This window comes from Lampetra fluviatilis, chromosome 20, assembly GCF_964198595.1.
Source record: "Lampetra fluviatilis chromosome 20, kcLamFluv1.1, whole genome shotgun sequence".
NCBI lineage: Eukaryota > Metazoa > Chordata > Hyperoartia > Petromyzontiformes > Petromyzontidae > Lampetra > Lampetra fluviatilis.
Window position 1 is genome coordinate 5,885,638 of NC_136294.1, and position 12,935 is coordinate 5,898,572.

The window sequence follows — 12,935 nt, forward strand, 5'->3', positions numbered from 1 at the left end:
ATATTAATGAGCTCCCGCGCCTGCGTGAAATCCGATTGGTCGGCGATTAACATAAATTATTCCCGTGTTCAATTTTTGACCTCATGAATATTAATGAGCTCCCGCGCCTGCGTGAGATCCGATTGGTCGCCGATTAACATAAATTATTCCCGTGTTCAATTTTTGACCTCATGAATATTAATGAGCTCCCGCGCCTGCGTTTGATCCGATTGGTCGGCGATTAACATAAATAATTCCGGTGCTGATGGGGTGTTCAGCTTCCTCGTTTCCCTTCGGTTCCCCCTCTTCTTATCACGAGTCGAGGAGGTGGCCGGCGGCAGCACTTTTGGTGGTTTGCGCTCTTCGTGAATTAAAAAACAAACAACAAAAATAACCAAACAACGAACAACAATAACTTAGTCGCATCGAATCGTCGAAGTCTAAGGAGCAGGTGGTCTGGCTTGGGCCCCAGCCCGGGTTTCTCTCTCTTCTTTTGGACGGGAGCCGCCTTTCTCTCTCTGGGGGTGGTGTACGGACGCTCTGGTGGGGACGGTGATGACCACTCGTGACAACAACGACAGCAACACCAGCAAGACGACGATGCCACTCGGCGAAGAAGTTGAGCAGGACATTAAACGAGAGGTAACACAGACTCCAGTGGCTGTGTGTTGTGTGTGTGTGTCGGTCAACACGCTTGCCACTACGGTGGGGATGGTGGTACAGGCAGAACATGTTGTGGGGGGGGGAGGGGTGTAACTAGCATCGCTAACTCTTACCGTACTTTGCATGTTGGGGGTCACTAACTAGGCATCGCTAACTCTTACCGTACTTTGTGTGTATGTTAGGGGTCACTAACTCACTAGGCTCTCTAACTCTTACCGTACTTTGTGTGCTGGACATGTGGGGGGGGGGGGGTCACTAACTAGGCTCGCTAGCTCTTACCGTACTTTGTGTGCATGTTGGGGGTCACTCACTAGGCTCTCTAACTCTTACCGTACTTTGTGTGCTGATCTTGTTGGGGGTCACTCACTCGGCTCTAACTCTTACCATACTTTGTGTGCTGAACATGTGGGGGGGGGGGTCACTAACTAGCATCGCTAACTCTTACCGTACTTTGTGTGCATGTTAAACTTCCTTAGCACCGTACGTAGCCAACCGTGCTAATCGGAGGTGCTGTTGTAAAGGACAACAAACTAAACACACACACAACACAAACAGTTCTACGGCAATGAGTGTTCAATCGAGACGACTTAAAAGTTGCATCGCTACCAGCGGCTTCCTAATATCGGGAGTAAAGGAGCGTTCCAGACGGCCACCGCAGAATCTGCGCATCTGAGAGGGCGAGCGATGCTGCTGCGGTGACCACCGCCTTTGTGCGATGGCTTAGCCAGAGAATTCTGGATTTGAAGCTTTCGTGACTGTCAGGATTCATACTCTTAGGTACGTGACTTTACCGAAAAAACCTAAGAGTATTATTAATGCCTTAGAAGCCCGCTGCTGTTGCTGTTGCCGTGATGATGATGGCTTGTGGCTCTCATTGACGAGATCCGCAAGGTATCGTGGTTCATTTGTAGCAGCACTTTGTACTGGGTGCGACCTTATAATTATGATGAAGTACAGTAATAATATATATTCTTGGTTCTTTCGGTAAAGTCACGTAGAAGGGAAATAATAAAATAATATAAATATAAAACAATACTAATTCTCACGACGTTTCGACTGCAACACAAGCAATCATCATCAGGTGTGAAATCCACAGCAAGAAAATGTGAATAATGTTGTACTGTAGTATCGCCACACTCCGTGGTGGGCAGATGGCAGTGGGGAAAAACATCCTTAAGTCTGCTCTGACGGACCTTGCGTGTGGTGAAGTATGGTCAAATATCACGGTTCTAAGATGTTCATCACGGTTCTAAGGTGTTCATCTAAGGTGGTTTAACCTACAGTCAGGGCCAGATTAAGTCATGGGCTTTAGGGACGGCAAGCCCAGATGCCACCAGAGATGAAGTGAAAAGTTGTTTAATTTGTGAATGCTGGATTTTATTTGTTGTTAGCCTTGTAAAAGTAAATTGTATTTTTCTTTAACTTTGTTTTCTTTTTGAAAACATTACTGTGGGCCCTCCACAGTACGTGTAGCCCAGGGGCCTACAAAATCTGAATGGGGCCCTGCCTACAATGTTCACATTCGTAGGCAAAGTGGGTTTAATGTGTGTACATTATTAGTCCTGTTGGCTCGCCCAGTTTGCGTTACAGTACTATAGTGGAGTATAATACTTTAAACTTGTAAACGTGAGCGACCCCCCAACTGCAAGGCAGCAGCCAGTTGTTGAGCTGGAGCCAATTTCCCTCCCATCATCAAGATTTGCGCTTGTGTATGTTCAGGTGTGATCGGCCAATTAATTAGTGTTATGTCACGGAGGAAACGGAAATAACCGGAGAAAACATGCGACCATGCATGCGAAGGAGAAACTTTCTTATCCGATAGAGTTGGACATTAGTCCAAACGTGTTGCTTTACACTCTGCCTTCTGGCAAGACTTTATTTTAGCACAGGTAAAACCCATTGGGCAATAAATGCTCATTTTCGATGGAGGTCTGGTTACTACGGAAAAAAAAATAATCCAAGGTGTGATAATCTCGACAGCCACGGGAAGGGATTTTCGGATGTTTGTGTGAACCACCAACTCTTGACTCCACGGAGTTGGATTACAGGCGTGTGCCACCGCTGTATCGTCATACGAATGTTGAACCTCGATTGAAAACGAACTTCTTTTGTTTAGTTTATTGTCCTTCCTCCGCACCTCCGATTAGCAACGTTTGGCTGCGTACGGCGTGAAGGAAGTTCAATACACATACGTATTTTACTTTATTACGTTAAGGCTTTACCGAGTCAACTACTTTTAAGGCATGACCTTTGACATTGAAGCGCACTACAAAAAGCTCGCGCACCAACTTTCAGTAATACGTACTGTACTTCAACTCTTAATTCTGCAGTCACAAGCCGGTAATTGCCTACACTGTACACTTTCTAGGCTTATTAATGATCCTTGAGCTGTGTTGAATGAAAATGAGTGCAAGGTAGTTAGTGAGATGAATGGCATACAAAGCATTTACTTTTTGTAAACACTTAACATTGTGTCTTATTCATAATTATAGAACTCCTCAGCTCAAGGCGCTGTACATAGTTTACAAAGCGGCGACAAAAGAGAGTGACTTTGATTGCAAGAACCTAGGAATGAGTGACAACAAAGGGCATATAGGGGTCACGAAAGGATTAGTGTGGGGGAGTGACGGGATGAAGTGGAGGGGCGATGGGAGGGAATGAGCAATAATGGTACTGCTTTTAAATACAGTACAACTTTTTTTGCACGTTTTGGGGTAATGAATAACACGTGGGCCAGAGAGATAGTGACTTTACCGAATGAACCAAAGAGTATGGATAATAATAGTCGGAGACTACTTTACACCATTTTTTGTTCTGATGACTAGTTTTTTGTAATTATAGTTACCTATTATCAGCTTTTGGGTAATAGCCAAAACGCGTGTCAATAGCCGAAGCAGTATTACTCCATAAACTAAGTCGTATGAAAAGTTGCAGGAATATTGCATTGTGGGAAGATGTCTTCTTGTGAGCACATGGCACAATCCACTAAGCAATTAATTCCTGGGCCCAATTATTACAGTAATTGGTGCAAAGTACAATTCTGTACTTCAACTCTTATCTACTCTGTTTGACCTTATTATCCATCTCTCTGGCCTTTTTTGTGATATGAAGAGGAGTTATTGCCCAAAGCATCATGTATTATATATATGTTTTAAGGCAGTGTTATTGACGAATTCCTTTTTTATTTGGTTTATTGCACACCACTGCCAACGCAGCATCGAATTCTATAATTAATTGCTGTGTGTAATCCATATTGGAACTTAAACAAATAATCAACTGAAACACAACCACAGTTTACTTAATCGGAGTGTCAAATAATTAGTAACTGGTCCGTGGGGTGGCCTTTGGCCACTCGGCTATTGCATCATAGTCCACTACAGGTGAATTCACTTGGTTCGCAGATAATGTTTACGATGTAACAAATATTGCTTCTGAATGGGGTGAGCAGGGTGGCGCAGTGGGTAACAACGCTTGTTGTGTGAGTTTGTTCTTAATGCTCTGCGTGTCTTTCCTGTAGGTTCTGCGGTTTTCTGCCAAAGTTAATAAAAAACACAATTTGTAACTGATACTTACCAAACATCCCAATGCTGAAAAATTACCTGCAAATTGTTTGATTTGGATTAACATGGCAACAAACCACGACAAAAAATTGGCAGATCGCTCCTGTATACTTCATAAGGAAAAAAAATTGTATATAATCTGTTTAGCACAAGACTTGTCCCAACGTAGAACTTGAGGCTGACCCCACCCTATGAGTAATTCCAATCGATGTCTGCCCTCTGAGTTTTGGTGCCCGTTTTTCTTTTTTTTTCTTTTTGGAGTTATAAACATCTGACAAACTTAAATATGTGTGACATTCTAGACATAATTACAATTTACATCGGTCGCAATAATATGTATGTAAGAGATGCACAAGCCACCTTTGTTATCATGAGCACCCATTTGTCCACTGTTGGATGAAGGCTTCAGGCTGTCCACTATCCCTCTTGTCGTGTGATATCATCAGTATCGCTTCTGCACATGATATAATTGTATTTGTGTAGTCTCGGCAAGCATTACAGTATATACATCTTCTACTTTCCAGCAATTTCTGCAGTGCATAATTAAGTAATGTTTTTTCCAGTAAACTGTAGTACTGTAATAATTAGTATTGTAGTATGGGACTGCTATAGTGGTTCTGATGTTTGCACTATTGCTGTAATAGACTGAAATAATTTAATTGTGATATCCCACGCCTCTATACCTTGCACTTGCCATGAGGTTACACCCACCTGACATTCATTTCAACTCTGCCTCCAGGTGTTGACCAATCTCTTGGATTACTTGACTGAGCGGATTCAGGCCGACAGACACTTCGCCTTTCTGCGTGCACGCAAAGTGCTGAGCCGCAGCGATACGGAGGAAATCTCGTACCAGTCGACGCGCCGACGGCAGGCCGAGCGACTCATCGAGTTCCTAGAGCTGCATCCGTTCGGGTTGGATGGCCTGCTCAGCTCGCTTCAACACGAGGGCACGCAGAAGCACATCGTGGACCGGCTGAACAATGAGTGGAAACGGCTTAGGCTCACCAGGACTGCACAGAACCCAGGTTAGTGGTGTTGGAAGTGGTTAACTTTGGATGTGGAACCAGACAAATCTTTATAGCTTCATGTTACCAAATAACAACGTGGGTTACACGTTTTCATAGGTGTAAGCACAGTAGAGCCCCGATTTACGTCTCCCCTAAAAGGTTGCGTCGATTTGCAAATAAGTCGTCGCTTTATTGATACCACTGCCTGATTTGTGTCGCCTCAACCTCACACGTAAGTTGCTGACAGCATCGTCCGTCCTTTCTCGTATTTGTCGCCTCTCCATCTTCGCCTCTACCTACTGTGTACACGGACGACTAAAGAAATGTTACAATACTGTCGTGTACAATCTATTATTTCTGTAAGTATTTTGGTGATTATTTATACTGTACTGTATCTTATTGTACCCTGTATCATTTGTGTTAAAGTTAACCGCTGTACACTCGTGTTGAGTCCTGTATTTTTAGTAATTTTATGTAACGTTGTGGATATGTCTGGGATGTAGGTGCGCCCATAAACACACCGCATCACCGTGTACCCTCTGTTGTCTGGGTTTGGCGCTCGTGTGAAAATTGCTGTAATTTACGTCGTTTCGATATTCGTCGTCGCAACTTTCAGGAACGCATCCCCGACGTGAACCGGTGTATTACTGTAGTCTGAGACTTTAAATTAGCGTCCCATAGAGCCAACCACCATGGGTATATTGCACATTCCTCTTGTCAACATCAGTGTGTTTAAATGTTTCGTCTAAGAATTTATATAGATTTTGCAAGAGGAATTATTATTTAATTTAAATATTTGTTACCAAAATATATCGTGCAACTTTACATGTCTCTTTCATGTGTGTTAAATTATTATTTAAAAAATAATAATAATATTAATGCAAATTCTTTGGAAAGGAACATTTTTTTGTGTAATACCAAATGAACTTGAAACAATTTGTGTTCAGTAAATGTTATTCTGCATATGGCTAATACTGGCTATTTTCTTTCCCATGTGCTTCTCAATGCTCTCCGTTGGAAATGGACTCCTTTCTGGTGCCAATGGTTGTTCTTTATCCTCAACAGCCAACGCATTAGACCGCTCCTTCAGCAGCCCCAGCTGTTTCCGAACAGTGCATCCTGAGAGTGAGAAAAGTGATACATCACTGGGGTCATCATGCTCTGGAAGCAGCTCTTACCAACACAGCCTCAGTGTTCCGGACAACTTGACTGGGTTGTCTCCAGACGCGTTAAGGCGCTCTCCACAGTGCGTTGTTAAAAGTCCTCCGCAGCAGTACTTGCACGATTGTGACAAACATTGTACCCATAGCACACACTTTTCGTTCCAGATTTCGAATATAACTTCCAGGCCAGGTGGTGCGTCAGACCAACCGTCGTACTACAGCAACCCACATATGCACACCACCTCAACACACGGAAGAAGCTCTCCAACTGCTGAGTCGATGGCTTCAGTACAGCCATTAAAATCCCCCAATGCTGATATGCTGCACAGAATACAACCTGGTTTACAAAGCAATCTCGGTGCAGAATCTCCACAACTTCCCAGCTCATCAATCGATCATGCTGGCCCCAGCAATGACTGTATGCCTCAATCTTTGTCAAGTCAATCTGTTCCTTTGAGAGAATTTCAAAAAATGAATCTTAGAACATCTCCTGAAATTAGAAAACCAGTGGAATCTGATGAGTTTGGAATGATTTATCACCCTAAGAATGTCGCTCTTAATGCTGCTTCGACGGATAGTTGTGGGAAAAAGTCACCTCCGAGTACCACGACAGGCCTTGGTAGCTACATGAGCATTTCTAAGGTGTGGCCGAGGGGTTGTGAGCCAGGCCATTTGCCGAGGCCAGGTGAAGAGGGTGGTCCGCCACTGCCAGAGGAGGACCAAAGTGATGAGGTGTGAATGTATGCATTGTAACGGCAGTCCACATCTGTGCTCAGAGATTGTGCTCGGATCTACTGAAAGAAGACGTCTTATTAGATGCAGCAACAATTGTGCTGTCTCTTTATTGGTTCTTTTACGTTTTTTGATGAAATGCCCATTTCTTACCGGACTATTAGAATTGTGACGTCAAGTTTACTGACTAAAAGCCAATCTGTCGTGTGGGTCTTGTAATGTTAATTGGCTTCACATTGGCAACTTTTTATATAAATGCAGTTTTCCTCATGGAGTTTTTAGCATAAGGTACTGGAATTTGGATGCATACGGCTTGTTTTTTTTGCAACAAAACGTCTGTGAGTAAAAAGGGAATTACTTACAAAGCCTATATATTTAGGTGTGTCAGTAATTTATATCAGGATTCAATAAAATGTTCAATGCAGTCATTCTCAGTAATTGAATGAACGGGTTGGTCGATGGTGTCGTGCAGGAGTTTTAAATCATGCTAAGTCACTTGTTACCAGCATTTTGTCTAACTAATTTTATCACGAATTCCCCATTCAAAAAGTATTATAAAATTCAGTACTTGTGATTTGTTCCTGATTTCAGATTCTGAAAATCAGAAACTTGAGCCGAGATGCTAAATTTTGGATCTGACAAGGGTATATGCCTTTTGTGATTTTTTTTTTTTCACACCAAAGGTGATGTGAAGTGGCATTGATTGATGTCACTATCAATAGGACAAAGACATTAATTTGGTACATATTTTAACTCAGCGGTCCCCAACCTTTTTGGCAGCAGGGACTGGTTTCGTGAAAGACAGTTTTTTTCACGGACCGGGGGTGGGTCTTTCCCCCTTTTCAAAGAAGCTCTCCAGCGACGTTTGTTTTTTACTAAATTTGGCTAGGGTGAGCTTGTGGGCTTACGAAAACTGTGACTAAGACAAGTGCAGCAGTGCGGGAAAGAGGCGCGGACGGAAGTGGTGAATAATAAAACAATGGGGGCGGGCCACGTGCGGACTCACCGCTCACCTCCTGCTGCTGTGCGGCCCGGTTCCCAACAGGCCACGGACTGGTACCGGTCCACGGCCCGGGGGTTGGGGACCCCTGATTTAGTTGATTTGAGTTTCCAAGGACATTCGAATTTGTGCTTTGAAATCCAAAAAAACTTTAATCCGAAACACATCGCTAATATGTACACATTGTATATCGCCGTATATATTTCTCTGTAAATACCTTTGTCTTTATTTGACCAAAGAATGTTAGCATATCTATAATTTGGACATGCTGCTAGACAAACAGACTGTATTTCCCTTATCTTTGTTCGCCAGTTTTACACACTTTTTTTAGCTAGAATTCAACGTTTTATATCTAAATAAACTGATTTATGAAATGTGTTTTTATTTGTCTTTGTGGCATTGGAAAGTGCCGCTGTGAAATACATGCTGCTGAACAGTCCAGGGAAAATGCTGTACAAGGTTTGATTATAAAGTTCCAAGAATAGTTTTCCTATTGGAATATCCTGAGGATAGACCTTGCACGTTTTACTCCAATTGCAATGGTAGCGATCTACAGGTAATGGAGAGATCACATCAGCTCATACTGGTGTGTGGCAGGCCTGCGCAGCAGAGGAAAATTTGCTGTATGCCAGGATTTCGATGCAGATGCTGAGAATTATCCAATTTTTCTTGAAAATCATAACGCAATGGAATAGAAGTGCATACATGATCCCAGTCACGAAGCAAAAGCTGCCAGTGTAAAACACTAAATTGACTGAGGCCAAACCTGTGAATATGCTGACCTGTTTAATCATAAAGCACTCGTCACCATGCATTTCTCCCAATGGTTCGCAAAGGAGACATTCTGACTGTCTATGAGATAGAGTTGACGCTCAAAAAAAACATTGATATTGCAGCATAATGGCAGGCACATGCCACACTTTCTGCCGTTCCAATACCCCCCCCATCAACATCTTGTACCATGTGACTTTTCATTTCCAAAACAAAAAATTGCTCTGAACATAATGATGTTTGAGTTTGCAATAATAATTTTTATAATTAAAGCAACGTTATAGGCTACAGAGGATCATGAAAGGACTAACAGATGCGTTTCCAGAAGTTAAAGGAACGCTGGAAAAAGTGTCCGTTAAAGAGACCACTTTGAATAAGGTGGCAACCTCATCGGGAAGTGTAAGGATACATTCAAATGCCACTTGAAACATTTGTCAGTCATCCTGCGTTTTAAGTATTCCAATTTCACATTGGATTAAATATACCATCAAGGAATGCTAAGCTGTGGCCCTCCAAATGCTTGTTCATGCCACGTTGACAGAAGGGCTTGCAACAGAGAAAATGAGTATATTTGATCTATTCCATTTGACCAGAGGTGGGCCGACCCCATTCACCATACGTGACCTGCAAATTATACTGCTGGGTGGACAGAAACTGGGGAATTACGAAATTTGTCTTTCTTATTTATGCGCTTGGACATGGAGTTGAACCTGCAACCTTTGGATTGCAAGTCTAGTGTTCTAACGAGTACACCACGGCAGCTTAAAATTAATTTGGCATGGAAATGGAAATCTGAGATGACTGTTTAAAGTAAGCAGCTTTTTATTTGTGTTATTTTTACAACATTAAGACAACTGCACAGGCTTTTGCAATCCATCAGTTTCCAAAATGCTTCAGAGCAGAAGTTGAAGAGGAGTTTGTAATTATATTGTGTTTTTTAATCACAAGTTAATGTTTGTGCACTTGTGTTTTCCATGTTTCGTATCAAATTGCTCAAAGATCCCAAATGCAGTCAAGTATAGTTTTTGACGGCATGTGTAACACCCTTGTTTGTGTATGCAGCGCCGCCCAGTAACAGGATTAAGTACAACTAACATTGGTATATTGTATTGTGTTCTATGTCTTGTGGAATGTATAAGATGCCTTTATATGATGATGTTGATATTGTAATCAACCTGATCCATTGTCTATCCATGATGCCAACATCCCCCTAAGGGTATTGCTATGCCATTATCCATATAGTTCCTGCACATAAGCTGATATTATCTCACCGTCTCCTACGGTAGTCATCCTCATGACATTACCTCCTTTGGTTGTCATTACAACACCGGTCTCATCCAGAAGCCATCCTCCTTTCCAGCAAAATGTATTGATCGATTCCACATATATAGATTGTATGGTGATAATGTAATGTGTACTACTGTATATATACAATTTTGACTCCAAAAAAGTTAAATATTTGTTTCAAAACTATTGCTTAGAAAGATGCAAACTTTTAATAAAACCACGTCTCAGGTAATTTCTGACATGCAGGTGCAGAAGGTTCAAGTCTGGAGTTCAACTTCTCTGCATAGCAGCAGTTCTATTCATAATGTAGGGTAGTGGTTTTCGACCCGTGGTCAGCTAGGTCGTGGGAAGTCGTAGTTAAATTAAGCACAAAGTTATTGGGGCATAGCAGTCCGAAAACGAATGTTGACAGTTGACGGTGGGTTCAGAAGTGTTGGGAACCACTGTTGTAGAGAACTTGCTCAACACATTCATTAATGGTGCGGTTGACAACTGATGACGTCTGTGACAAAAAGCTTTATCGCTCACCAGATTTCTTCAGTATAAATATTCAGAAGCTGGAGATAGTTAATCGTGGTTATGCTGCCGAATCTTACTATCGAATTGGACATGCTGATCTGAAGTCCTGTAATATATTTTGGATACTGATTATCTGTACAAAGATGGACAGTTTACATCAAAATGTCGCAATTTAGAGAAATTAACAGTTGGATGGTACGTTTCTCATATCTATAGTTCTGCGATCTGGAGTTTATATTCTTGCGAATGTCTCTATGTTCTGGAGCTTAATACAAATGTCGAGTTCTGCTGGCCACAATGAGAGGGCTTCAGGTGAGAGAGTTTGTGTAGTTTAGCTTTTCCTTCGTTGGAAGCGCAGAACAGTGGTCTACCACATGTTCCCTAGTTTGTGTTTACATGGCTACAATCACACTCTGATGTGGCTTCCCTTTCACTTCCCAATTATGAAGGTGTGCGCATCGGCCTGTTGATGTTCAGATGCGGTCGATGGTTCCCACCAGTATCTTCGAGGAGGAATTTCAAAACCAGGAAGGTGCGATTTTTGGGTCTCGATTCAGGTGTTTTTTTCTGGGCTTCTTGAGTGAATCCCATATTCAGGGTAGGATGTGTCAGAGGCAGTACAGAAGTAGGTTTCTGACAGGTATGTATAGTATAGCAGTGGAGTTTTGAGTGTTATCCGTAAGTGTGTGTGCATTTTCTTTGGACAAAATCCAAGCAGGGTTCTTCCCTGAAATCCTGTAAAGCATAGTACAGCGGCAATCTTTACCGGATACAATGCAATCGACGAGTGGTTCTTAACCTGGGGTGCAAGATGCCCTTTCTGGGGTTGCGAGAAATTGGCAGATTTTTTTTTAGAAAACACAAATTAAGCACGGGGACGTAAGGCGCCGTCCATAAATGACGTCACGCGATTTTGGACGATTTTTGACCCCCCCCCTTCGTCACACGGCGTAACAACAAGTCAGACCACCCCCCCACAAATATGACGTCACAAAGCTCTGCCCCCCCCCGCCCCTAAAATAAAACATGTTCCAAATCGCTTTAAACTATTGTCATTGTAGTGCGTATTTAATGTGGCACTGCACTCTGATGTTGTAGGAGAAATCATTTATCAAAAAGTCAATTTGATTAAGTAGAACGTGTTGTCTATATTTATTTAAAGTTGCGCATTTTTATGTGACGTCACATTTCTCACCCCCCCTCCCCATCGTCACACATCGTCACAAATGTCTGACCCCCCCCCTAGGTGCGTGACGTCATTTATGGACGGCCCCCAAGTACAACTACTTAAATTTCGATTTAAAGCTTTCGTAACTGCAGGGATTCATCTTCTTGGTTCTTTCGGTAAAGTCACGTAGAAGGGAAGTAATAAAATATTAAAAATAAAACATATTTTTATTTTTATTATTTTATTACTTCCCTTCTACGTGACTTTACCGAAAGAACCAAGAAGATACAACTACTTAGTCTCATCAAACCTATTTATTTATTAACACATTTAGCGACAGGCAGCAGTGACAGTTCAGAACCACTACAATAGAGTTTTACGTAACTTTAAACAAATTAGTCAGGATATGAATCACTTCCCATCGTCACATTCAATGAGTAACGAATGGAATGTTAACGCCTGGCAGCAGAGGGCAGTGCAGAACATTCCACATTACTGGTGGGGAAACCTCTTGGTTACACCAGCCTACAGGGGATTATTGTGTCCGTCGTGCAGGGAGGGGCTGGGTGGGGAGGGGCTGGGTCAGGAGGGTGGGGTGGGGCTGGGTGGGGAGGGGCTGGTCACCCCGTGGTGCCCTTATAAAACTCAACGTTTAACCTACTCACGCCGGCTTCACAGTCGGGCATATTTGCGGAATACACCACGCCGCCGTTGACCCTGGCCATTGACCGAGCAACCCAACGTTCCTACCAGCTCCCTCCGCAGGAATGTGTTCCTTGAACTGTGCTATGTTCTCCGCCTGCAGCTACTGGCTTACTGATCAGCGTGGTGGTGGGATATGATCACACAAGCCCACACGACTCGCCAGGCGTGGGCAGGCCCTCATTCAGCAGTAGGTTGTGACATGAGCCACCGTGGCGAGATGTTAACTACCTCGCCTGGTATGTGTGGGTTCGATCCCTACCCTGACGACTGCTGTTTATTTGGGGCCGTCCATAAATGACGTCACGCTATTTTGTACGATTTTTGACCCCCCCCCTCCGTCACACAAAAAGTCAGACCCCCCCCCTCAAATATGACGTC

At 42.9% G+C, this 12,935-nt stretch overlaps 1 protein-coding gene across 2 annotated transcripts; it reads left to right on the top strand.

The window, feature by feature from the left end:
* Positions 1 to 290: 290 nt before the first annotated feature.
* Positions 291 to 8,527, top strand: BCL10 (BCL10 immune signaling adaptor). 2 transcript variants are annotated; one of them, XM_078865190.1, is made up of 3 exons: positions 291 to 621; positions 4,942 to 5,230; positions 6,278 to 8,527. In XM_078865190.1, exons 1-3 carry the CDS (start codon positions 535 to 537, stop codon positions 7,111 to 7,113), a joined length of 1,212 nt encoding a protein of 403 aa, XP_078721316.1. In that variant the 5' UTR covers positions 291 to 534; the 3' UTR covers positions 7,114 to 8,527. The 2 variants fall into 2 exon arrangements, with proteins under 2 accessions (XP_078721316.1, XP_078721317.1); XM_078865191.1 differs by having other exon boundaries at positions 6,290 to 8,527.
* The last annotated feature ends 4,408 nt before the right edge of the window (positions 8,528 to 12,935 follow it).